At 31.5% G+C, this 26775-nt stretch overlaps 1 protein-coding gene across 10 annotated transcripts in view; it reads left to right on the top strand.

The window, feature by feature from the left end:
- Positions 1–26775, top strand: part of LOC130903407 (neural-cadherin) — a 444749-nt gene that overhangs the window by 371298 nt on the left and 46676 nt on the right. For all 10 annotated transcript variants that reach the window (XM_057815490.1, XM_057815489.1, XM_057815486.1 and 7 more), the window contains one exon: positions 9795–9938. In XM_057815490.1, the coding sequence (XP_057671473.1) occupies positions 9795–9938 (144 nt within the window). The remainder of the gene's footprint in view (positions 1–9794; positions 9939–26775) is intronic.

The raw sequence follows: 26775 nt of genomic DNA, 5'->3' as shown, positions 1-26775 counted from the left end.
TCAGTCCACGTGGACTCATCGTCTCCACTGTTTACCAATGAAAACATCGAATCGTGATAGATAAGATCTAACCAAATATTCACTGTGTGCAAAATCTACACTCATAAAAATTCTAGTCATTAAAAAAGGCTATAAATTCAGTATTTTATTGTTTTTTTAGTATCTCCAGTATATTCGGAGATATTTTGAAGTAAAATGTGAAAAATACGAAATTGCAAAAAAATCGTTTGCTCTTTAAACTAAAATTTTTCCAAAATTAAGCGTGTTAAATTGATCAAACTTCTTGAGTGTATTTATGATACATATATAAAGAAAATCACAAAGGGGTAAAGATATATTTGTTTTGGGAGTGGTTAGGGGGTTGTTTTTGCGTAGAAAAATGTTGGAACCGACCTAATTTTGATCAAAAGTCATTCAAAAGTTCTAATTTCAAAAAATTCTATGAATTTTCTTCGAAAAATGCAAAGTTTTTCCGTTATTTGGCTTTGAATCTTTCAAATTATGCATTTAACGAAAAAAACTTAACATTAAAGTGTTGGTCGTAGAAAATTGTGAAAAAAGGATTTTGTTTATTTTTTTAATAGTTACAATTTTGATTTCTACAGTTTTTTTATAAAAAGGACATTTTTCGACTTATTCACAAAAAAATGTCGATTTTTTCATCTCGGAATCAATTTTTTCATCGATTTCGTAGTCAGTATATGAAAAAACATTCTCACCCCACAATTTTTTCACAGGAGGTAGGGAATAGCCCAAGGATCATTTTTCATATCATGCCACCGTACGCTAAAACCTTAGGGGTGGTTGCCACTCCTTCTAGGATGAAAATTTTTTTTCACATTGTGACTACAGGAATCGATGGCAAAAATTGACCTTTTTTTTATGAATAAATCGAAAAATTTATCAAAAAACTATAAAAGGTTAATTGTAAATATCAAAAAAATATATAAAATCCTTTTTTTATAATTTTTCTACTATCAACGTTAACCGAGATATGGTTAGTTTGAAAGATTCAAAGCTAAATAATAGAATTTGAGTTTTAAAATGAAAATTTAATGACTTTTGAACAACATTAGGTCGGTTCCAGCTTTTTTCTACGCAAAAATTAATAAAAACAATCCCCTTACCATCCCCCTAATAAGAATAGATCTTCACCCCTCTGTGACCTTTTTATTTATATGTATTATCAAAACACAACATAATTTGGAAGATTCAAAGCGAAATAACGAAAAAACTTTGCATTTTTCGAAGAAAATTCATAGAGTTTTTTTTAATTAGATCCTTAAAATAAAAAAAAATTCTGGCATGAAAATTGAATGACTTTTGAACAACATTAGGTCGGTTCCAACTTTTTTCCACGCAAAAACAACCCCCTAACCACTCCCAAAACAAATATATCTTTACCCCTTTGTGATTTTCTTTATATATGTATCATCAATACACTCAAGAAGTTTGATCAATTTAAAATGCGTAATTTTAGAAAAATTTGAGTTTGAAGAGCAAAAGATTTATTTGCAATTTCGTATTTTTCAACATTTTACTTCAAAATATCTCCGAATATACTGGAGATACTAAAAAAACAATAAAATACTGAATTTATAGCCTTTTTTAATGTCTAGAATTTTTGTGAGTGTAGATTTCGCACACAGTGAATATTTGGTTAGATCTTATCTATCACGATTCGATGTTTTCATTGGTAAACAGTGGAGATGATGAGTCCACGTGGACTGACGGTTTGTTAGATGTTTTTCCGAATTTTATAGGGGGAGTAAACACTATTTTTCTAGAGAAAAAAAAACTATACCATTATTCATATGCAAATAAAACGTTTAAGCTCTTATTTCTAGAAATAGTACGATTGAACATTTATTCATGGAGATAAAAAAAAAATTTCAACCCCTAAACGTTTGGGTGACTCATATACAAAGTATATATTTACTAGACCGATTTGTTTATGAATCTTCAAATGACATATTCACTTCGACTTGTATCTCAAATCCCACATTGTTAAGTCCGTGAGAACAATCGAAACAGTTCGTTTCGCAAAAATGGAATACAAATTTGAAATGACAAAAAAAAGATGCGAGTTATCATCATTCAAAACCGATTGTCTGTCTTGACATGTGTTGTCGAGAAACGTAAATCTTTTTTTCGGATTATCACAGACTTAGTTTTCTTGAAAGGAAATAAACGAATGATTTATTTGGAAAATCTATGAAATTATAACATAAAAGGCTTTGAAATAATTTGAATTATCCCATTTATATTCTCGATATCCTTTTAAAAGTGTAATTTTTACTCGGTACAAATTAAAACTTGAACAATTTGAAGTTCCTTAAAAGCCGCTTTCCCTAAAAGAATATTCGTGGACGTAAAGAATCTTCTATATTCCATCGTCTCAAGTGTCTTTTTTATTGCTAAAAAGAAAATGATATAAAACATTTTTTAAAAGTACAAGATTTTTATCTCTTTTTCTTCGAGTTCTTAAAAACTTTTCCTCTTATATTTTCTATTCATTAGTTTTCTACAATGTTAAAAAATTAGTTTCGACTACCATTAAATTATATGATAACCAAAAAATTTTATCCTTCCACGTACATACTCACCCCATAAACTGATAAGACTGAATCATTTTAAGCGAGTTTGTTTGAGAGAGATTAGATCATGTGGAGCAACGCGAGGTGATTAAATACTTGCATTCAAAACAATAAAGAAAATCTGCATTATTAGATAAAGTAGTGGTAGACAGTCAAGTACTGTAGGTAAAGCGTCTACAACTATACAAGATGATGTTAAAAAAGTCCATGATCTTGACATATGACTATTAGACAAATAATTGAAGATAATGGTGTCCCATACCTTGCGGTATATAATATATTATACCGCCGAACTGGTCATGAAGAAATTGTCTACAACATATATCATATAAAGAAAGTTTCCATGGAATATTAGAGGATGAGTCATGGATCCATCACTAGGATGTAGAAAACAGAGAACTACAGAAAAAATTCTAGATGAATCTTAATTATTGGAGTGGCAATTTCAATAAATTATCTACAAAAGAGAAACGCTGTTACAGGTGCTTATTATGCGAGTTTAGTTTCAAAATTACGTTGAGTCATAAATTAAAAATGGGAGAATTTGTGTCTAAGGATCACGAATCCATTGCACTTGCCACAATATCGGAAGGCTTTGAATTCCCCAGCGCTTCCAAAAGTTTTCAGGATGCTAGAATTTCTCTACGAAACGTCAGTGAAGCTTAATTGGGATTATATCAAAAAATGAAAATGAAATCATTGAAATTTTTTATTGTAAATGCGTCATTTTCTATTCGATAGGCTTTTTTTTTAGGTTGGAATTTATGGAACCGTTGGCGATATTCATACTGAATACAGTGTCTTACTTACTGTGTGACGCGCGTTTCTATAACCAAGTTATCGTCTTCAGAGACTGAATGTAAAAGGGGGCACACCTAGTGTAGGCAATTTTTGGAAATTAAAAAAAAACTGGTGAATCAATCGTCTTAAAATTTTGAGATTATATTTATACATGTTTTGAGAATACGCAGTAAAATTTTTGAAGTAAAATATTGAATATTTTTGTAATGCCACGCGATCTCCGGCGGCGCCAAAAAAAGGTCCTCCACTGCTGGAGTGATTGCAGCCTTCTCCGTTGATTAAACCTAACAAAAAAAATTCTCGTTAAACTAAAACATATTATCTGTACGGTGACCCTCGGGCGAACAAAAAAATCAAAAATTGACAAAATGGCGGCATGTTGAAAAAAAAAGTTAAATTTTACCCAAAATTTTGGTCGTTTTGCCAAAACTCGATTTTTAATCAGATCAAAAAACTGTGTCATCGTATGGAGAACTGTATAGAGAAGATGCAAACAAAATTTGATAGCGATCGGATAATTTGTCTCCGAGTAATCACTCCAGCAAATTCGAAATGTCCAGTAGCCAATCCAACTATCTAACTTTCGAGCGGTTACTCTTTTAAATGACTGTAACTCAAAAACTATTTAAGATATCGATTTAAAATTTTAGTATGTTTTTTTTTCACTGTAGACGTACTAGATGATTGTAAATGTTAATATTTTGTGGTAAATTAACGTATTAGACACGCCAAACTGTATTTTCGCACACAACGTTTTTGTCTCAATTAAAATGTCAGTCAATTGATCGACTAGACAGGCGTTTTAACATGAAAATAAGTAGGTTAGTTTGAAATTTGGAGAATAATTATTTCGCAGATATGTTTATTAAAATGACATAATCTTGGTTGGAAATAAAACAAATATATTGTTTACACAAGGTCGTGGAAAATGTGAAAATTGGAAACTTCGTAAACCGTTATGAATTATGGTTTTATTTGATGTGGAAGAATTGAACAAAAACAAAGAACTGGAACGTGAAATTAATTGAATTGAATTAATTGATTAGTTTCAAATTCGGAATCTTCATATATCTTCATGACACATCCACACAAATCGAAACAATGAAATGGTTCAATTAATCGGGGGTTTAAAAACAAAAATATATAATGTATTGTAACTACGAGGGTTGTTAATTAAGTTTTAAGATATGGCAAATCCGACATTATCTCGCTTCGGCTTTTGGTGATGAAGCACCACCTCGAGACACCGCCGTGTTTCGCTGGTTTTCCAAATTCAATCGTGATCGATCTTGACTACAGGATGAATTTCGTGAAGATCGTCCAAAATCGCATGCTGTGACATACCGTGATATTGAGGCATACAGATCGTACCTAGCGACAAATCATGGATCTGTGAATATGAACCAGAAACTAAACAAAAATCGATTGTATGAACCGAATCCGAAAAAAAATTGGATAACTAGACATGTAAAAGACAGTTCCAAAAGAGCAAACGTAGAACGGTCAATTCTGAATGGTACGCCAGCATTTGTGTTCGAAAATATAAGAGATACCAATCGCAGAAAACGAAACATTCTCCACCAAGATAATGACATGTTTTGAAGGTACCTCGGAATGGAAACAATGCTTCAACAATTGGTTAAAACGAATGCTTAAGTGAGAATATTTTGGAAAACGATAAAGCCATACCTAATTATGAATATTTGTTTTTGTTTATCTTTCTCAAAACTTAAATAGTAGACAAGCGTTTTTTAGGTGACGACCGTGACCCATATCAACAACCAAATATAATCAAGCAGAATAATATGACATTTATGTTTTAATGAAAAAATATGAGCACGTATAAACGAGATTAATGATTAAAAAGATTAGATCCTCTAACAAAACTTTCAACGAACTTATACAAACTTTTTTCTCTACACAGAATCACAAATTTTATCTTTAGTTCGTTTAGAAAGAGACAGTTTAAGATTTGTTCGGCGCCGACTGAGGTGTCGGTTGATTTAATCGATGGAAAGTTCTCGTCTTATAATTGGGATGAAGAAAATTTGAGATTGTTCGTGCTAAGCCAATTAAATGTCTAAAATTTCGGGATCGGTAAACAAATATACTCTACATCAATATTGGATGAGGCTGTTAAATAAATAACCTAAAAAATAAAAAATATTTTAGAAGGATACATTATTACGATAAATTTCTTCGTGACAAAAAAATCTTGAGTCATGTTTTCAAAATTTATAATATTGAAATTGAAGAAAAGTATTAAGTTTACAGTTTTACTCAATACAGAATATTTTTGTTCTAAATTCAATTCTTACAACTTTTTAATCTTCACTTGTATAGATCCATCTCTCATAAAAACAAGGAAGAGGTTTTTGGAAAGGCCTTGAAACATTTGGTTCTAAAGATTGAGATCTAATTCTCTCAAGAGTGGGTAAATAAATGTTCAAGATGAACCACTTGCTGAGGTGATCTAAAGGTATTTTTATAGATATTAGTCAAGCCTTTGACAAAGTATTGCAGGTCTAGTGTTTAAAGTAGATAAAGAAATACAAGAAATATATTTAGTCCCGAGTACCCCAAAGAAACGTATTGAGACTGGTACTATACATTTTGTGTCCTTCAGATTTGTCAACCTCAACGAAAACTGCAGCGTCCATATTTGCAGAAAGCGCAGCAAAACTAGCGCACTATAAAAACCCAGAAATGTGCATTTAATTTAAACAAAAAAGAGGCATGTCTAAAGACATGGAAAGAAGTGGAAAATTTGTTCGATTTCGTGAATAAAAAAATATAAAAATTGACATTTCACAAATTCAGCTTTAGCATTGAAATTTTAGAATGTAAATACAACAAAATCATTTCCAAAAAGTTAAAATTAAGCACGTTGCGTCCCCGGACCATAAATGAAAAGAATAGATTTGGTTTTCGATTTGTCACATCCATGTCATTAACTTAACAATCAATATTTGAAGAAGATCATGCCAGAAGGTGAAACTTGAGCTGTTCAACGAAACGGCGTCACCAGTTCACACACAATCTTATTTTCAAAAAGAGATCTTATAAATCAAGTAAAACGTGGTGGGGAATCTGGAGTTTGGATACAAGATAACCGATGGACAAAAATAATTCTAGATTGGAGACCGAGAACGGACAGACGAAATCCAGGAAGACCCACCAGGAAAGACAAATTGGGTAGCAACCGCTCAGAGCAGAGAAAACTGGGAGCATTTGAAGGGAGCCCTATGTCCAGCAGTGGACGAAATAAGGCTGAATGATGTTGATGATAATACGCTCAAATCTGATTAAATCTAGATTCGTCCAGATGACGGCGAAAACTTTGACACTTTAGATCAGGGGTGCTCAAACTTGAACTGCTGGCGATCTACCTCAATATTTTTAGACTACTTACGATCGACTCTGAGAGGCTGCAAGTATGTGTGATGCAGGGTTGTCGTACATACACGATACACCCTACCTACCTAGGTAGGGTGTACCGTAGCATATATAGATATTAGCTTTCTGCACAATATAGGTATATTATTTTAGTCAAGGTTTGATCGACCGTTTGAGCACCCCTGCCTTAGAGCATAGAGAAAACGTCGCAAACCATATTCTGTTTTATCGATACGATTTAGAAGTGCAAAACCTGTGGAGTCAGCTAACTAAGCAACGTCTTTCTCGAACACTATAATCTACAGTTCAAGTTCAAGATCAATATCCAGTGGATAATTATTATCCACAGGCAGCTCCATATGGCAGGCACCACTCGAACTGCTGGAGCGTTTGTCCTCTTGTGCTTGTTTTTTGTATAAATATAAATATACTAAATGATAATACAATAACAAAACATCAATATAAATCAAATTTTTATTTCTAATAATGAACGTTGTTCTGTGTATTTTGATTTCTTTCATTTCCAACAACATTTAATCATCATTCTGTCAGAATTGCCTGTAACTTGTTTGACAAATCTGGTATTCGCCGCACACACAGTGTCCTGGTCTAACAAAAAAAGGACCGAATTGTGATTTTGATTCAATTATAGAACCAACAAAATGAACTTTTCTCGTGATATGAAATACAGATTTCATTTTTTGTACTAAATGATTAATGAAAATGACTTGTCAAGCAAAATGTTTGGTTTGAATAGCATTTATGAATTGGAAAAAATATTTCAGTTAATTTTTCCCGAGACATAGAGAAAAAATTGTCCATATCAGTTTATATCAAGCTTGTTGCAATTACCATCGGAAAAGCAAAATAAACAAAAGTTCTAAAGCTTATTATTCTAATGTCACAATCGGATTTGTTACAATCACATGTTTTATTTCGAATAATTAATTTTAACGTTGAATAGAGATTAATGTATCTCTATTTTTAGAGCCCGCACAAATATGAAAGCCAACAATTCTCTACACTCTTTTAAGCTATTTCTCTTCTATTACAGAGGATACGGTCAAGGAAACTGGAGCGTGTAATATTTATACATCTATTCAAAAGGACATTCCTCAACTATATCGATCTATTTGAAACTATTCGTTGGAATCTACTATCTTTAGAAAAAAAATAAATGAGTTCTATTTCTGGGAATTTTTGTTTGATTATTTAGAATTGGAATTCAGAATAATCAGATAATTTGGTTGGTTCTAATAATGCTTAAATGAAAATTAAGTCTTGTCAAGCTGTTGGATTACTCAAAGTAGGCTCAACACAGACGATTTATTCTAGAAATTCACCAATTTGTTTTGATTATATTGGATGGAAACAAAGCAGATATAAATATGGGCCAACATACAACATTTTTATTGAACTTTGAACTGCTCCGGTTTTTGGAAAAAGAAAGTTTCTTCATCTACCGCTTCCACTCAGATCGCTTGATCTAAATCCTATAAAGCATGCTTAGAATCATAAAAAATCTACTTTGAATACTTAAGACTGAAATCACACAAAATTTATTGGTTTTAATCGTGCTAAAAAGACGCTTTACTCTGATACGTGCCGATAGGGGTTAAATACTTTTATTTTATTATCCTGTATTAGCAATTTATTCAATTTTCAGTATTCTAAGAAGAGAAAAAAGATTTTATCGTTCGACCAATATAACCTTTTAAGAAAAAACATCAAATTTCCTTTTACCAACTTGTAAAATCGTATTTAATGAACATGTGAAGAACTTGGCGGTTTTTATAGTGTTTATCAATATAAAATCCATTTTTTTCTTTACGAAATCAATTAAGTTTTCTACGGAAACCATTTTTAGAGCGAGGCGTTCCACGATTTCTTTGTATTTCTGACGAACCCAAGAACGCGGAAGTTCACATTAACCGGTGCGATGTGGTCTAATCTCCTGCTGTGTCTGCGCGATCTAAATTGAATTTAAGAAATTTATATTGGCATGGATGAAATAATACCTACCTACTATTACTAATTATAACACATTGAATTTGTCTATGGAAATGAAACCAAGCAAATCGTTGAGAACTAAAAAAACATCTTTGAAATAAAACCGAATAATTTTCCGACTAAAACGCTAGAATAAGTTTTCAAAATTAAAATTACACAAGTTTATTTTTCAAAATTATACAACTTCATATAACCGAATTCACTTTTTAATAAAAAAAAAACCAGAAAATGTATTGAAAAATGTGATAATTGAGTTGGTAAACTGATTAGTAATTTGATAAAATATTTGTGCTTATATAACAAAATCTTTATTTTCGAAGCCATAAAAAGTATGTTTTCCGGAAACCTATACATTTGATCTGAAAACTAACATGATTTTCGCATTTTTCCGACACAAATACATGATATTTCATGGTTTTATCCATATTTTAGCTTTAGTCAAAAAATTTTGACATGCTTGTATAAAAAAATCTATATTTCCGAAGCCATTTGAGATATCGATTCATTTTTAACAGAAATCAATTGAGAAAACGTGTGTCTAACTGACTTTTCATATTAGATTTCTTCATTTCCTTATTTATGTGAAATATACAGGGTTAAAATTGGAGTAACTTTTTGAAAAATAGTTGTGATATGACAAAATTTCTGATTTCAAAGGGGTCCTCTTTGTTCAGAAAATAGAAAAAAAATGTATCTCAAATTCTTCTAAATTTCTGTAAAAAGCGGTTTGTTAATACGAAGATTTCGAGAAAAATATCAGCTGCTGAAAATAATTATAGTTGGGAAATTGAGGAAAATTGGATTTTACGGAAAACTATAAATTTAATGCCGAAACTAACTTAATATAACATAGTTTCATATATTTAGAAGAAAATTTACTTTAATGAAAATCTCTATATTCCTGAAGCCATTCGAGATATCGATCTATGTTTGACATAAATTAATTTAGAAAATGTGTGTCTAAATGACTAATCGTGTTTTTTGTTTCAGTGACGAAATTTATCCGCATTGGAATCGCTGACAAAAACGATAATCCTCCTTATTTTGATAAGGCTCTTTATGAAGCGGAAGTTGACGAAAATGAGGACATTCAACACACCGTACTTACTGTCACCGCCAAAGATCACGATGAATGTAAGTTAAAGTTAAAGTACAGAATCGATTCCAGAATCGATTATATAGACAGATAAATTATTCATGATTCATTATTTCCACGGAAGGATAATTTCCTAACACATAAGGAAAGGAAATTAATTAACAAATTGATATTTCGAACATCCTATAAAGTTTAATAATATAATTAGTAATATTTTCAAAATTTTGGAGAAACCATTTTACATTCTAAATATCTCTGTACCATGGTTAAATTTCAAAATGGTCAAAAAATTTCGATAATCAACGATAACGACAAAAAAATTCATTCGGATAAATATATTGAGTTTTAATTTTGAAAATTGCAATTTAAGAAAATTATAGCCAATTCTGTACTTATACAGGATTGTTCTCTTCTGCAAGGATATTTTTATTTGGGTTGTTTTGTGTGCTGGGTTGAGTAAAAAAACATGCAAAAAATTTATATCCACCGAGATTAGAGGAATTTGAAGATTTGGCTTTCAGCTTACGACGATTGGGACACCTTAGAAAAAACAAGGTAGTGAAGTACGAGGTCTGGCTATTAAATAACGAGACTGCGCGCCCAGAGGTCGCCCTAGACGGGTGGGGTATCTACATATTCTGCCTATGCACGTCCTAAAAACACGTTTCTAAAATTTCTCGTTAAATTGAAAAAAATTCATATGAATATGAGAACAATTCTATATCTTGTACGCATGTTTTTGAGTGGTGTAAGCGCTCTAGTGAGGGCCGAGAGAGCAAATCAAAATTCAAGGTAATTTTGATCATTTTTTTCCACATTAACGGTATCGTGATGAATGAATGGGTTCCAGAGGGTCAGGCTGTTTACCAGACTTACTATTTGTCAGTTTTGGCAACGAGTTCGTAAAAAACGGCCAGATTTTGTACCAGGACAACGCATCTGCCCGTAACACGCTATCTGTGAAGCAATATTTGGCCAGTAAGTGCACTAACACCCGCCGTACTCACCAGATTTGGCACCGTGCGAAGATAAAATCCGCTTTGAAAGGAACCTGATTTGAGTTGGTGGATGGGATAAAGCAAAAAACGGCAGAGCTCCTGCAGGAAACTCACTTTCAGCACTACTTCGATCAATGGAAAAAGGGGAGGAAAGTATATTCGAATGTAGAATTTTCGTAAATGTAGAATTTCGTAAAAAGTCTCGTTATTTAATATCCAGACTCCGTATATATTTTTTCCAACAAGACAAATGATTTATTGTTATTATATTATATTGTTAAAATCTTCTCCACATACAGGTAAAATAATATTTTTTATTATTAGAATTTTCTGGGCTCATAAGTTAATATATTTTCTATTTAATTATATTTTATTTCATCTTCTTCAAGTTTGCTTTAATAATATTCGAAACTATGAAAAATATGAATTAAAAGTTGTGGTTAAAATTATTTTGAAAACTGTTTTATAAAATGACATTGGAAAGTTATTAGTAAACTTATATCATAGTAAATACTAAATTGTCCATTCTCTAGGTTTCCAGAACAAAATACAAAATAATTGCTCAAATTGTAAATAATTTATGGATGTTTATGATGAAATAAATGAAGAATTTAGTCGCTGACTTGGAATAAATATTCATAAATTAAAAAATCGTCTATTGACAGGTTTATAGACCCACAGATTCCAGTTTGGAAATCGTTTCGAGAAATAAATAAATTGAGCAACAAAAACGCGTCTAAAAATCGAAGTTATTGACTTTGTTTCGAAAAATTGACATTTTTTCAAGTTCTCTTCAAGCTTTAAGTAGTCCAAAATCATTCTGTTTTCTAAAGAATCTTATTTGGAACCATAATGATGTCAGTAAACTCTAAATTACACGAAATAAACCACTAATTCCATTTAAAATTCTTGATACGTAACATCTTTGAATAATAGAGAAAGAATAATGAAGAAAATATCAATAGAATTAATGAAATATAAAGAGAAATCGACAAATTTTCCAAATGAGATAATGCAGGTGTGAAATAAAAGAAAATCACTAAGAAAAGATCCAAAACGACAATAAATACAGATACAGATCACATACGGATAAAAAGTTAGAAATAGGAAGGAAATTTCGAAAGATGTCGAAATACTATCCATGGAAACAAAAACCCTCATTAATTAATCGTCTTCTTAACACTCGCTTCATTTACAAAATATTTGTTGGCGTATAAATCTGAAGATTTCAACAACAATATCCACAAAACCGAACGCTATTCCTAAAAGACAATGCATATTGTTTCCTGATAATGATAACAATGGTTGCAATGATATTGTAATTGGCGGTCAAAGGCGCTCTTTAGAAACGTTGCTGCAATGTAAATTAGAGCACAATGCTTTATCCGGCAGCTCTCCCGTTTCATGGGACACGTCAGATTTATAAGCGCCCAAACTAAAATCAATAACAGTTTTAAGCCCCATCTATTTTGAGAGCGCAGGATATTGGACGTATGATTCTAAATTACCTGCACTTTATTCTATTCTACAGCAAAACGTTTGTAGGAAGTCACTAATAGGTTCACATAATTAAAAAGTATCATTTTGAGTCGTTGTAATCTAATAATATCAAGTTTACATCCACCTGTTCTGAATATCTCGGAACGGGATTTAATTATATCCCAAAAACACTCCGTTTGTTTGACGGCAAAATTGCCATTTTAAGCTATTATCCATCTCAAATTTAATCCCTCATGGAATTACGTTTATAACAAACGATTCAAGTGACCGAACTGGGGCAATTTATACAAGTTCACACTTTTTCTAAAAGGAAGTTCTAATAATATCGAAGTGATGAAATTATATTATACAATTTCTGAGAAACTTAAAATTTATACTTGGGATCGAAATATATAATTACGCAGCGGGCTTAAATTATATAACGCTTCATTTAAATGTGAAACGGTTTTTTTTAATGCGGCCGATGTTTTGGTAGTATCTACAATGTTGTTAGATGTTTAGTTTTTAAGAAAAAGCACCCAATTCGTAGAATTTATACCATCTGGAAGATCAAAAATGGGTCATAAAAGGTCGATCTCAATTTTGGCAACTCATTCACGAAAAAACAGAAAAATAGTATGATAACATAGACTAAAGATCTATTTTATTCGGAAACATTTACTGTGGCCGTTATCTCAGAAAGGCTAACAAATATCGAACAATGGATAACTTTGTTCGATAGATCCCATCAAGATCTATCTGTGTGTGAAAAATCATGATGATTGACACATACGCCGAAGAGTTTCTTATCAAAAAAAGCATGTCGATCCAGGAAGCATAATTCATACAGATGGCTGGCTAGCCTATCGATGCCTCAGCGATGAAGGCTACACTCATAAGTGGGTCAATCACAAAGAAATAGTTGTTCTTGATAGAAGGGTTCATACCCAAATTATTGAGGCCAGTTGGAAACCTCTGAGAAAATAGATCAATTCGAATCATTAATGAAAGAAATCAAAAACGATTTTCAAACGTAAAAGTTTAGGGTTTAAGTCCAACCTAACCTAACTTAATCTAGCCTAGCCAAACCTAACCTTACACAAATTACTAAATTTTCATTTTATCTATTGATTTTTGCGTGAAAATTGTTGTTATTTTCAGTGGGTTTGGGTTTTTCGTTGTAAAATGATACTTGTTTTGATTAACAAAACTCTTGCTGAATAAATTCTTAAAATTACAAATTGGAACGCGTTTGCCTGTCACAATTTTTGTGTCATACCATTACTGTCACTTGAACATATCTAGTGCTTATCGCCTGCCAACTTAACTAAATTAAAAATTAATATAAACATGGTTACCAACTTTCACTCTATATAAAACAAAATAGTGTGAGATAGTTATCAATGTCGTAACGCACTTGCTTGAGGCAGGTTCATTGTATCAGGACCACAGATCAACATCAGTGCATTGAAGACTTACGCATAGATCTTTACTATGAACTAGACGGATTGCAGAAAAAATTCTTGTAAAAAAAGAAGCTTCTTCGATCAAATATTTTAATTGGACTTGATTCTATAATTTTTACATTTGAAAATCTTTTTTGATTTCTTCTATCATTGAAATAAATGGGTCTATTTTTGGTTCAGATTTACGACATTCTCGTTGCCATGTATATTCAATGATTCTGTCCACCCGATATTCTGAAGGTACACAACTATCGCGGAAGAATGCTCTCAGAGATCTCCAGTTGGTATCAATTCTTTGGGTATAAACCCCGCTATTAGAAACAAATTTATTTTTGGTTAACTCTATTTCAGTCTCTAACACAACCTTACCTAACCTAACCTTACAAAAATTACTAAATTTTCATTTTATCTATTGATTTTTCGTGAAAATAAGTTATCAATGTCGTAACGCACTTGCTTGAGGCAGGTTCATTGTATCAGGGCCACAGATCTACATCAGTGCATTGAAGACTTACGCATAGATCTTTACTTTGAACTAGACGGATTACGGAAAGAATTCTTGTAAAAAAGAAGCTTCTTCAATCAAATATTTCAATTGGACTTGAATCTCTATGTGTTAATACTCGTGAATAAAAAAATATTTATGGTTTTTAGTTTTAATATAAATAAAAATTTTCAATATTTTGTGATATATATATAGAAAAAGAAAAAGTGATACATCTATCAAAATACGATTAAGAATGAAACTAACAGAATTCTAACTCAAAATAAGCAATTTACTAGTATGGCACGTCCCGATTGCTTTCCTACCATTAACATAAACAATTCATGTTCACCGAAATCGAAAGAATTGCAACCAAAGTAAATATCTATTTACTAAACGTGTTTGGAATAACTAGTAATCCAAAATGTATTTTGTATTCTTTTTCCTTCTATTCTGGTTAATACAATTTCTTTCCGCTATATAACAACTACATTGAGATTTAGTACAATTTTATTATCTTTTAAAATATTTGTATTAATATAAATAGGAAGGAGACGTGTTTGAAAATCGATATCGAAACCTAAAACATCGATGTAAAATCCCAAGCGTAGATTTTGCTTTGTAATATCTCGTTCGCTTCGCAAAACGAAGCCCACATTGAAACTAGCGCAAATTATTCTTCCGACAAAACAAAGATGTCATCTACTGTTACACCCATGAAGGGAAATGCGTAGTAGATGTAGATGAAGATGAAGATGTTATTTCCCAGGCTTCATAATTTGGTTATGACCTATATGCCACCGTAGTAACCTCGGACCCTATGAACTACTATCATCCAGGAAAAAAACCGCCCACTGGACACCTGGTTGTCAATATTATTATTTTTAATTTCTGTCTTTAATAAATTCATATCTGTTGAAATGAATGTTTTTTATGAGCGATGCTGTATCCTTATCATGAAGTAGCTCAATTAGAGTAAAAACCTTGCACTGTCTAGCCCCAATGTATGTTATCTGCAAGTGTTGTTTATTCGTTTAACTACTATATAACGTGCTAATACAAATCTCTAGTTTCAGTAAATTAGTAAAAAGTTTAACGAAACTGTGGCAGTAAAATATTTATCCAAATCTTGGTGCAGAAAATCTGCTGAAGACAAATTTTTAAAAGTTAGACATGTTAGAATTGAATTTGTGAATACAACAAGCCATACGATTTTTAAAACTTTGCAATACATTTTTCAACATCCCTGACTGTTAAATTCTCTACATCCATATGGTAATTCTATCTTTTAATTTTCGAATATTGGCAGGATTTGTTTTTTAAACGATGTTTGGTAATTATAGACTCGATTTTTTGGCTCTAGAATATCGAAAAATCATCCGATTTCGATGAACTTTTTATAAACATTTTTATGGCAGATTTACGAAAAAATATGGGAAATACCTCGCCTGGAGATTTCATATAGTTTTATGACTTTAAATGTGAAGCACTTCTTCGTATATAATCGTTCATAACTTTTTCACAAAGCATTAAACGCAGTTCATATATTTTTATGTTAATCCACACAAAAAAACGAATATTTTGGAAAAAAAATTAAAAAATGCTTGTTTTATCTCTAACAATCAATCCAAGTAAGGAAATTTGCAATTTTTCAAAGTTAACTTTTAATATTTCACACTTGATTACAATAAGTGATTTTAAGATTATTTTTGTTCATACAACTTAAATGATTACTTAATAAAAAAAAGTAAAAACGATTATATGTGAGACAAGGTCAATTTTAAGAGAAATTATTATGAAAAATTAAGGTTGCCAAGGTTTTCCCATGACATGTCGTAGTTTTTGTAGTGTCCTGGAACGTCCTGGGTTTTCAAATTTCAAAATTCGCGCGCCTCTTCTCAAATCTTGCTTAGATATCCAGTCAGATTATTATTAAGTTGTAACTATATTTCATAGTATCTAATATCTAATAGTTATAGTCCAAGTTTCAAAAATTTCTTACAAACTGAAGTGTTTGTTTTATATTTTAAAAACTATTTTTCAACTTGTGTATAATTTTATTCAAATATTTTTATTAAAAAGTGATTAATTGAATTTTATTTCACCTGTTTTCACTAGATATTTATTTAACTATTGCAACCATATTGATGCGTCCTGTTTTTAAACTGAATTGTCCTTGTTTTTCTAACTTGAAATCCTGGTTTTTTAAATTTCAGGTTGGCAGCCCTGATAAATCAACATTTTTGTATAATTTTTTTTCAATTTGTTCGTTTTTTTATTTCATTTGATTATTTGAATAAAAGTTATCAACAATTATACGTGAATGATTGAATTTTCATGAACATTTAACGCCCTGGAACCATTTTTTTCTATTCCCATAATTTTTTCCGTAAATCCGTTGTAAAAACGAATATTTTAAAACAAAATCAGACGATTTTTCGATTTTCTAGAGCCAAAAAACGAGGGAACCGCGAAATTTTAAATTTACCGATGTTTCTTAAGCGACCCCACAGGAAATAATCTAAATGATTCATGTCGGGTAATCGTGGGGGTCATTCGATAAAACCACGATTTCCACACATCTTCTGGGAACCACATTATTTAGTTATCACCTTGTACAAGCCGCGTCCGAAAAAATTGATAGATAAGAAAGAATCCATATAGAAAGATAAAAGTTTGGGAATCTTTCACTCAGGGATCGAAGGTAAACTCAAAGTTGGACAAATAATTTGTTCATTCGTCCGCCTAGATTCGGACCTGACCGTTTTCATCATTTTGTTATTATTTAACACAAAAACATTCACATGGTCAATATTAAACACACGCTTTCGAACAAATAGAACGATTAAACTTTGATTGCTATCTGCTCATTGAAATATTCGTATCCGTAAATGACCCGATAGATTTTTGCACGCATGAATGAAATTGGGAAAATTATTCAATCTCTTTGAACATAACCAATATTTGTTTATCTTTGAGTCTGGCAGGGATATTTAACATTATACGCGGCAAAAAGAAATAAATAACGTAAATAATAGTTATTTTTTTTTCCAAAATCGGTAGTTTGGCGAAACATTAATGCCGATTGATCGATTAAAATCGATTTTTAGTGCTTAGGCATATCGATTCTTAAAAAATGAACTGTGTAAAAATGTATTTCGAATCAGATGTAAAATTATGTTGAGAAAATTCTTATTATTATAAGTATCTACTTTCCTTTTCACACTTCTTCATTCAATTTATTCCTCTATTATATTTTCTCATTATTCCAATTCCCTTTCTCCTGTTTTGTTCTTTTTATTTTTGTTTTTAAACCTTTTTCTTCATCTTTATTCTGATTATACACTTGAACAAATCATCCGTTTCATTATGAATGAGTTTCTTTCTTATTTGAGATGTTACGTGAATTGTTCCATAATCAAACAAATATCCTTGAGATGATTATTTTTATTTAATTACATTTTGTGCAATGGTTCGTTTCAAAAAGCTCATTTGGCCAGATTAATCTATTGATAACACCTGAATGAATATGTGACACGTTGGAATATTGTTTTGTGAAATATTTCCATTAATAAATGATAAAATTATATTGAACTGTGACAAGATTAGATAGAATTACAGAACAAATTGAGTGGAAATTACAATGAAGGTTCAAGTTTGGAGAGAAAATGTTTTTTTGCGTCAAAAATACCGAAAACATTGGACGTAAACCCTTGTAAATCTATGTAATCAATGTATAACTGCCAATATAACTCTGTAATAAGTCTCGATGCGATTAGAGTTATATGATGTGGTCCAAATCATTGTGGGACATTCAAAAAACATATTCTAATATTTAGGAATACTATGAAATATTTAGAACTATTAGAAAACTTTTTGGTACGTGTACTTGGCCCAACAAACACAAAAATATATTCTCCTGTTTAGTTAGTGAAAATTATCCCATGTTCATCTGGAAAAACCGACTCCATGTCCTTGCCTGCAGATGGATCGGTCTTTGCGCTCTTTGGAGCCGATTCACCCTTTTCAGTCCATTGTTTTGATTCTTCTTTTGTTTCGGATGTGAAGTGATGGACCCACGTTTCATCCATTAAACTTTATTCTATGAAACAGCCAAACACTCGATGTTTCAGACCGCTTCGTGGAGTTTCTTCAACATTTATGGAGTCGTCACCTCATTTGGTCGACCACTGCGATGCTGGTCTTCGCAGATCGTACGGCCTCGTTATTTAAACTTTGCTACCGGATATTTTGCTGTTGATAACGAAGGATCAATCTCATCCAGAGTAAAATCTAATTCAGCTTTTATATTGTGTCATATAATATCCAAACACTCGATGTTTCAGACCGCTTCGTGGAGTTTTTTCAACATTTATGGAGTCGTCACCTCATTTGGTCGACCACCGCGATGGTGGTCTTCGCAGATCGTACGGCCTCGTTATTTAAACTTTGCTACCCAATATTTTGCTGTTGATAACGAAGAATCAATCTCATCCAGAGTAAAATCTAATTCAGCTTCTATATTGTGTCAAATAACGATGAGCCATATTAATGGCTACCAATCAAATATGAAACAACGTGGCATCTTCAAACTTGAAACATATGCTGCATTTCAAGCAACTAACGACACCTCTGTGTGAAAATACTTGAAAAATGAACAAATATAAAAAATACTAAACCAAAGAAAATTTAAAATATGAAAAATCAAAGACAGAACAAGAAAAAATAACAAATAAGAACAATAGGAATAGCTTAGAAGTAGAACAAATTAAAAGCAAACACAAATAAAGAAAGAAATGATAAAGATTTGTTTGATGACAAGAATAATGAGCGACGGATGAGGAAGAAGTGTCTTAAGGTAAAACGAAGCGAACAAAGAATTGAAAATAATATGTAGGAGTCAAAAAAGACAATATAAAATAGGAATAAAGAAGCAAATAAAAAAATAAGATCCTTCTATTAGAAGACAAGAGTATTCTTCCAGGTAATGTAATAGAAACCCCAATCCGAAAAAGTAAAAACCATCAAAACAGACCAAAAAACAACGAGAAGATTAGGGATGATGAAATTACAGCAGAAATACTTAAAGTAGTCATCACTAAAAGAAATAAATAAACTAAATAAGATAATATAGAATGAAGAAGTCGTGGCTAAAAGCTAAAAAAACGAAAATGATAAAGAGAAAATTTATATATAGATAACTAAGACGAAGAGAAATGATATAAAAAGGTTTTAGGGTTTAGGTAAAGAAAAGTATACATGAATTTTCCTTATTTTTCACCCCTGAATGCATTAAATCAGAAAAAACCGGGTGGTTCTATTTAAAAAAATAAAGAAAACTTGATATTTATGAAGTTAAACTTTGAACACTTTTTATACACACCCTGTATGAAATGGAAACTTGTTCAACATAGAATCAAATACGTCTCACCTTGCGAAAAGCACCCGAATAGAAATCCTTTTCATATCTTTAAGGGTATCCTCGTAAAAAAATAATTTATAAGGGTCTGCAAAGGTCAAATTTTTTACAAAAAAATTAATAACTCAAAAAAGGACTACGAAATATATTTGAACGATTTAAACCCGGTATCTTCGGTAAATGAATGACATTCTCGTGTTTCGAGTTGTTGTAATCTCTGAAAAAATATTTGAATCACTTCCACTCACCTAGCTAAACAATAATAAATATCCCGTACACCACCAGGGATTATTCCGTGTTTTAAAAATAGAGAAAAATTTAATGGAAATTGTGAATCAATAATATAAACATTCTCTTGGTGCATAAATCGAATATTTCGTTGGAAAAACTCTTTTAATTTATATTCAAAGTTGGTATCAAACGTAGATTTCTCTAAATTTGCCCAGTATTGCTCACGTGATTTTCCTGGTCGATTCCGTTATGAATTATTCGAATACATGATAGGATTAACCCTTCAGGCGAGAATAAAGTTGCTATATCGGACTATCATATAATCGAAGGATGATGAATCTACCTTGTAACTTTCAGGATTATAATTAACAAAGTTAGTTATCATTTTGCACTACTCCATTATAGATTTCATTGATTCTAATGTCTGAATTGTTGCAATCCCTCTATTCTGCATCCAATCATCTCAATATCGACGTTTCTGTCGATTTATCGATATTTTCTGTTGTCTCGTTAATAATAATTTATTCACAACATTGCTGTTTTCTACCAGGATAATCTTTAACTAAGTCAAGTCCTCAAGGTACAAATACATCGATTTTTATCAAGCCGATACTTGGAGTACCATCAAAAACACAAAAAAATTTTATAACTTTTAAAAGAAAAATTCTGATAACAAATATATAGATTAATAAATGATGGGGATATATGAGGAATAAGGAGTAGTTTAGAGTTGAGCAACTTTACAAGGAGAAGGACATGGTAAACATTGTGAAAAGGAAACAAAAAGAAGAATTGGAAAGTAGAAAAAAAAATGGTTAGTGGAAGGAAGTGCTATTATGAAAGATACTAAGGTCCTCCATGGATTTTAGAGTTCTTCCAATATCAATTGCAGAAGACAGTTATACGAGAAGGAATCAATAACCGTCAGTCCACGTGGACTCATCATCTTCACTGTTTATCAATGAAAACAACGAATCGTAAACATAAATGCATTTCTATTGGCCGAAACTGTATATACACAATTCTTTGCGAAATATTCCTGCTAGAAAGTCTGCAATAAGCAGTGGCGTAGCTTAGTAAGATTTATTAAATTAATAAATTTCTTTAAATAAATAGAAATAAGTAGACAATAAGCGAATTAAGTTGTTGCACAGTGTAGTGTTAATAAAGACAGGTATGAATTTAATAATAAAAAGTTAGAAATACAAACACAGCAAGTTATTTTGAATATATTCGATTTTTAAAGAAAGGAAAATATTCAGCATACAATACTGATTATCTACGCCTATGGTAGATCAAAAAAAATTGTCGGCTAGGATTTTTATAATCTGCAATTGATATTTAAAGAATCATACTAATAATTGTTTAAAATATCCGGTAAATACAACGTAATAAAGTAGTAGTAGTACATTAATTTTAACATTAAGAGTAGTTTATAATAAATAATATTTTTGTGGATAATTGAAACTGAATTAATTACAAACTTGTACAGTCACATTAAAACGTAATTATTTTAATCAGTACCTTCTAACTACAATTCCAAAACTGTTCATTGCGTTTCATCAAACAAATCGATAAATTCAATTCATTATGTAATTCGGAAATATACGGTAAATCAAATTTTCGAGCTACTGTCCTATTCAAGATGAAACTTTCCAAATTTCATACACATACATTTTTATACAAAATGTCGACCAATGATTTGATAAATACGCTGACGAGGATACACGGTTTCAAGTTAAATACTGACTCTTTATGTACCCGGAAAATCTAAGATTAATCAAATCCGGATCCCATTTAACTGAAATGTGTCACTACGAAAACGCCTGGTTGTTGAAGGATAAACAAGTAGAAAGGTCTCAAATGTTTGTGACCAATGACGATGGGAAAAACAAAATGTACTAGATGGTTCAAATTTCATAATATATCTAACTGAAATTAACAGAAGCGTCAAGCAAAGAGACTGTTCATCGCCATATTTAATTTAGTAATGGAAGGTACACTGAAAAAAAAGGTATCAGTCATCAGTTAAAGCGCAGCTACTGGTATTAAGATGGTACCTGGTAAAACGGTTTCTAATGAAATATAAGAAGTGATTTTAAAAATCTATTAGCTTCTCAAATAATTGACAATGTTTTTTAAGTCAAAATATACTATTGGAAATATTATTATATGATAAAAACTATCAAACTTGGTGCGGTCTGTTTGATGTTGGTTGCAACCAAGGATTCACTGAAAATAAACAACGAGAAATTTACGAGACAAACGTTAACTCCTTAATTAATCAAGATCCAGAACAAATTGTAAAAAAATAAAGGGAAAGTAATCCCTTAATGAATAATTCAAAGTACGATTCATTACCATTGATGACTAGAAGAGTTAAAATTGAAAATATTCAACGATACTTAGTATTATTTCATTCGGTTAATTTATTCAGTGAATTTTTTAATTGGTTTCTTCGTCTTATTTATTCAAGTTGTTACCCTTGGCGATAATAAATTTTCCCGAGGGACTAAATATGGTTTGGGTCCGCCGAATAAACTGAAGAGATTAAAGACCTTAAATTAAGTTATGCAGCGATTCCTTTCTACAAAATAATTACATAATTTTCGGCTTTACATATTAAGTATCCATGCGGAATTTCTCGGATTATTCATTATCAAATAATTGGATTTAGTTGTAGAAAGATGTTAAGTATCCAACTCGTTTATTGTCACTTTATCATTTGACTTCAATCTCAAGTTTTTATTATAAAGAGTCACCGTCAAATAAAATGAGGATTTAAATTACCATCTAAAAGGAATTTTTAAATATTCGTTCATTTTATCATGAATCTGAAGAATTTAAAGTTGAAAATGATGAGGAGGGAGAAGATAATTAAAAACTACCCCAAATTATTCGAAATATCTAATGTAAATATATGAAACTAATTGTTGAAAATCAATTTGCTTGCGATACATTTTAAAAATGTGTGTCTGAATAAACCGCTTGTTTCGTTTAGCACCCAAGTTAGTAGCAACAAACAGCAGTCCATCTCTCTGGAATTTCCCAATTTCTGGAGCTATCTTAGACTATTTCCAAAGTCGTTTCTCTACTAACATTAATAAATGTACAGATTGTCCCACTTTGTTAGGTTATCGTTAAATGTTTTAAATGGTAACGCTCCAATTTCGATAACTTTTAATGTAAAATCAAAAATTCAATCAAATCTATTAAAAGATAAGACAAAATTGATATTCAGCAAATGTTTGGATATAAAGATAGAGCAGTAACATCATTATTGTCAGAATATTCATCTCTGACACCATATAAAAAAGAATTTATGAACATTCGTTTCCATACGACAGTTTAATTTTTTACACCTTCATTTTTTTCAACAGCCCTTTTCATTACTTCATTATCCACGGTCGTTTGTTCACAGTTTTTCATTCCTATTCTTTCCAAATCCATCTCCACCTCATCTAACCATTTAATTCTTCTTCAACCATTCTATCATCATTCTCGTAACAGCTTCCGGTTACCATATAGGTCCCAGCTCCATTATTATTTTTTATTTCTATTTTTAGCGTAATTTCGACCTCTTTCTTTTCCATACAAATAATCCTGCGCTTTCTTGTTGTTTTATATATTTTTAGTTTCGTTTTTATTTTGATTTCTTTGGTCTTACTCCATCGTTCATTATTATCACTTCTTAATATTTTTTCGCTTTTTCTATTGTCTTCTTTTTGGAACTGAGTCGATGCAAGAATTTTTTAGTTTGAACACTTTCATAATAGTAATTTCCACACCGGAATTTTTTATTAAAATTGATCCTAAATAGGGATACCGAATTTGTATGAAGACTTTTCGTCATTATCTCAAAGACCGATCCGTTCAAGTCACTATCGATGGACACACATCAGAAAATCTTCCCAGATGATAGCACACACAATGCAGGAAAGACCCAGGCTGGCACTGTTTGGACAAATATCATCATCACCACAAATTCACTTGTTGGGTATTGAGGTTAGAAGCAATATGTTCTGGCAAAAAAACTTGGAGACCTCTTGAAGACCAAAAATCTATGTACTCCGCAACAGCTTCTAATCCTGTACAAGGAACAGATTCGTCCATCTTTGAAGATGCTCGACTCAATACAGAAAAGAGAAGTTTGACTTATGAGCGATCCAGAGTTGACCAGAACCTTGGACAACTTAGAGCATAGAAGTAAGGTTGCTGACCTGATTCTGTTTCACATAATCTCACCTAGAACAGTTTTTGCAAGACCTACTCGACTTACATTCCAGTAAATTTGATCAAAAAAATATAATTCTTGTAGTGCAATTTCGTTAATGTATATTCGAATTCCGGATATCTAACTACTAAATTCAAAAGTTAAAATATGTGTCAGACTTTGAAATCCATCAAATCCATCCATATATCTCCACTTTTTTGTTTGCTAATAAAAAAATCCTTGATGGTAAACGAAGAAAGAAAACGCCGTCTTCAATGGTGTATTTTTCTCGCGAATGACCACGAAAAAATACCGTATTTGTTGTATGGATTGCTGGTTTTGGTTGATGTTGTTGTAGTACTTTGAAATTCGCCTGAATCGAATATATCGATTCTTAATTTAAAAGCTTTGCAGTTACTTTTCATTCCGCGTTTTTTTCGTATAAATTCTCGTGTGTACGCGACTAGAGACCTGCAATTTTTTCTATAAGAAATGATTAATATTTTTATACGTGGAAAAAAGATGATCTATTTCAAGCTGAACAAAAAATATATTCCTCCATAGGGGGCTCTCAAGATATATTTGTCGCCTACTACATACTTATCATCGTTATTCGTGCCTTCACAGAAAATGCCGTAATCACCATTTTATGGAAAACTCTCTATAAGTGATAATAAATCATAGTTGGTAATCCAAGGATTTAAATTTTCCTTATAACACAATTTTCGTGAAATAAATGAATTGAATTAATTAAAACTAGTTCCTTGTAAAATAAAAGTTTTCGTATTAAAATCTACTCATAATCATAAAAAATCCAAATTTTCAAATCTTACAAAAATGTAGGTTCATTAGACTTTTGTTGTCGAGTAAATTCAGTGATTCCTAGCATCGCCTCAGCTTTTCATTGAATTCTAATTACCATAGTTCAGTTTTCTTTAGCCAAAAACACCTCTTTGGCTGTTGCAGCAGCTTTTATACTATAAATATGTTAACGTAAATCAAACTTTATGCTTGCGCTAAACTTTGTGGGAATGTTTACGAGTAGCATTAAATTAATTCGAAAGCTATCTCTTGAAAACATTTCCTGTCGACTCAAATTGATGTTCAAAATGCACCATACACCACCGACACCATCCTACAAAAAGCTAGTAGGTTGTAAACATGTAATCAATATTCCGTTCAATGTTTGAAGCTTTACATTCACAGACACGTATTAAGTTAGTTTATCCTCGGTAGTTTAAAGCAGTACATTTAATATACCGAGTAGTTCACGCTCAATGGGACTGATCAAAAATATTTCAAATTCCAAGTAAGAGTAATAACACTAATTTATGTTATTCCAAATATGTTGTTTTATTGGAAAATTGATAACTAGAACGTGGAATGACTTTAATTTCCAGAGATCTTCGTCTTCTATTTCGTACGCATCAGGTGTAGAACTCTGGAGGTCATCAGTGAAAAAGAATATGGATAGAAATTTCGTCCTCTGTGCAACAAAATCTACACAACGCATTATCTACTAGGTCTAGCGTCTTGGGGTGTTTGTCGAAGCGACAGTGCCCCATAGAACTCCTCTTGGTATTCGTAGATTAGGTAAATACATCTTCTCTGGTTATAGTTTCCCAGAAGAGTCTTTGCCTGTCTCAACCCTGTGAGTTGTTCCAATAATTGATTTTGCTTGTTGTTGTTCTGAAGCTGGTCACACACAAGGTCTCGGATCTTATGTAGGACTTGTCAGCCCCCGCTTTAGCGATTTTAGGCCTCTTTTAATTTAAAATTGGTCTGAAAAAGGCTGGTCATTGATGACGACTGCGATCAACAAGTTGGAAGCTTTCCAGACAGAATCTTTAAAGTTCCTTGGACGGCTAGATTGAAAAATTAAGAAATTCTGAGACTCATCGACAAACACGGTGAATTATTTGAATTAATTCAAAAGAGAAAAACAACAAAAATCAATTTTTGAACCTACTGAGATCCAAAGTAAAATTGAAAGAGAGGGATCGAAATGAAGAAAATATATTTGCTGCGAAAAATCAGGCAGTTGGCAGGATTACAAAAAATTACTTTTAAATTTTTTCATCGTATTTATTTGTCACGTTTTAGTTTCATATTATATGAAACGTGTTTTTTGGTTTTTCTAAACATTTTACCTCGATTTTTAATCATTAATATCGTGAATCTCTAACACAGTTGTAAAATTTGTTTCGGTGTGAAGAAAAAATTTTTTTACGGCCATTAACGAGATTTAAACCCACAACCGGCCAATCCGGAGGTTGACGCCATAGCGCGCTCGGCTTACGAACGCAATTAAAGTGATGGGATATACTAACAGTAATAAGTCACACAAATAAATAAACAAACAAGTTTACGAACCTACATACTAATGTTGAACTGATATAAGCGTGTCAATAATTTTCAATAAATCAAAACCAAGACGATTTATCAACAAAATCGTCGTTAATTTCAACAGGAACAACTATAAAATCCAAAATCTGCATTATGCTAAAGTGTCAAGAGTTTTTGGTCACTAAAAGATGTCTAACTATGTAAATTCGCTTTATTAACTAAACTTGGACTATGCTACA

The sequence above is a fragment of the Diorhabda carinulata genome, chromosome 2 (assembly GCF_026250575.1).
Source record: "Diorhabda carinulata isolate Delta chromosome 2, icDioCari1.1, whole genome shotgun sequence".
In the NCBI taxonomy this organism is placed as follows: Eukaryota; Metazoa; Arthropoda; class Insecta; order Coleoptera; family Chrysomelidae; genus Diorhabda; species Diorhabda carinulata.
Note: the sequence above shows the minus strand (reverse complement) of the source record. Positions and strands in the feature narration are given on the sequence as shown.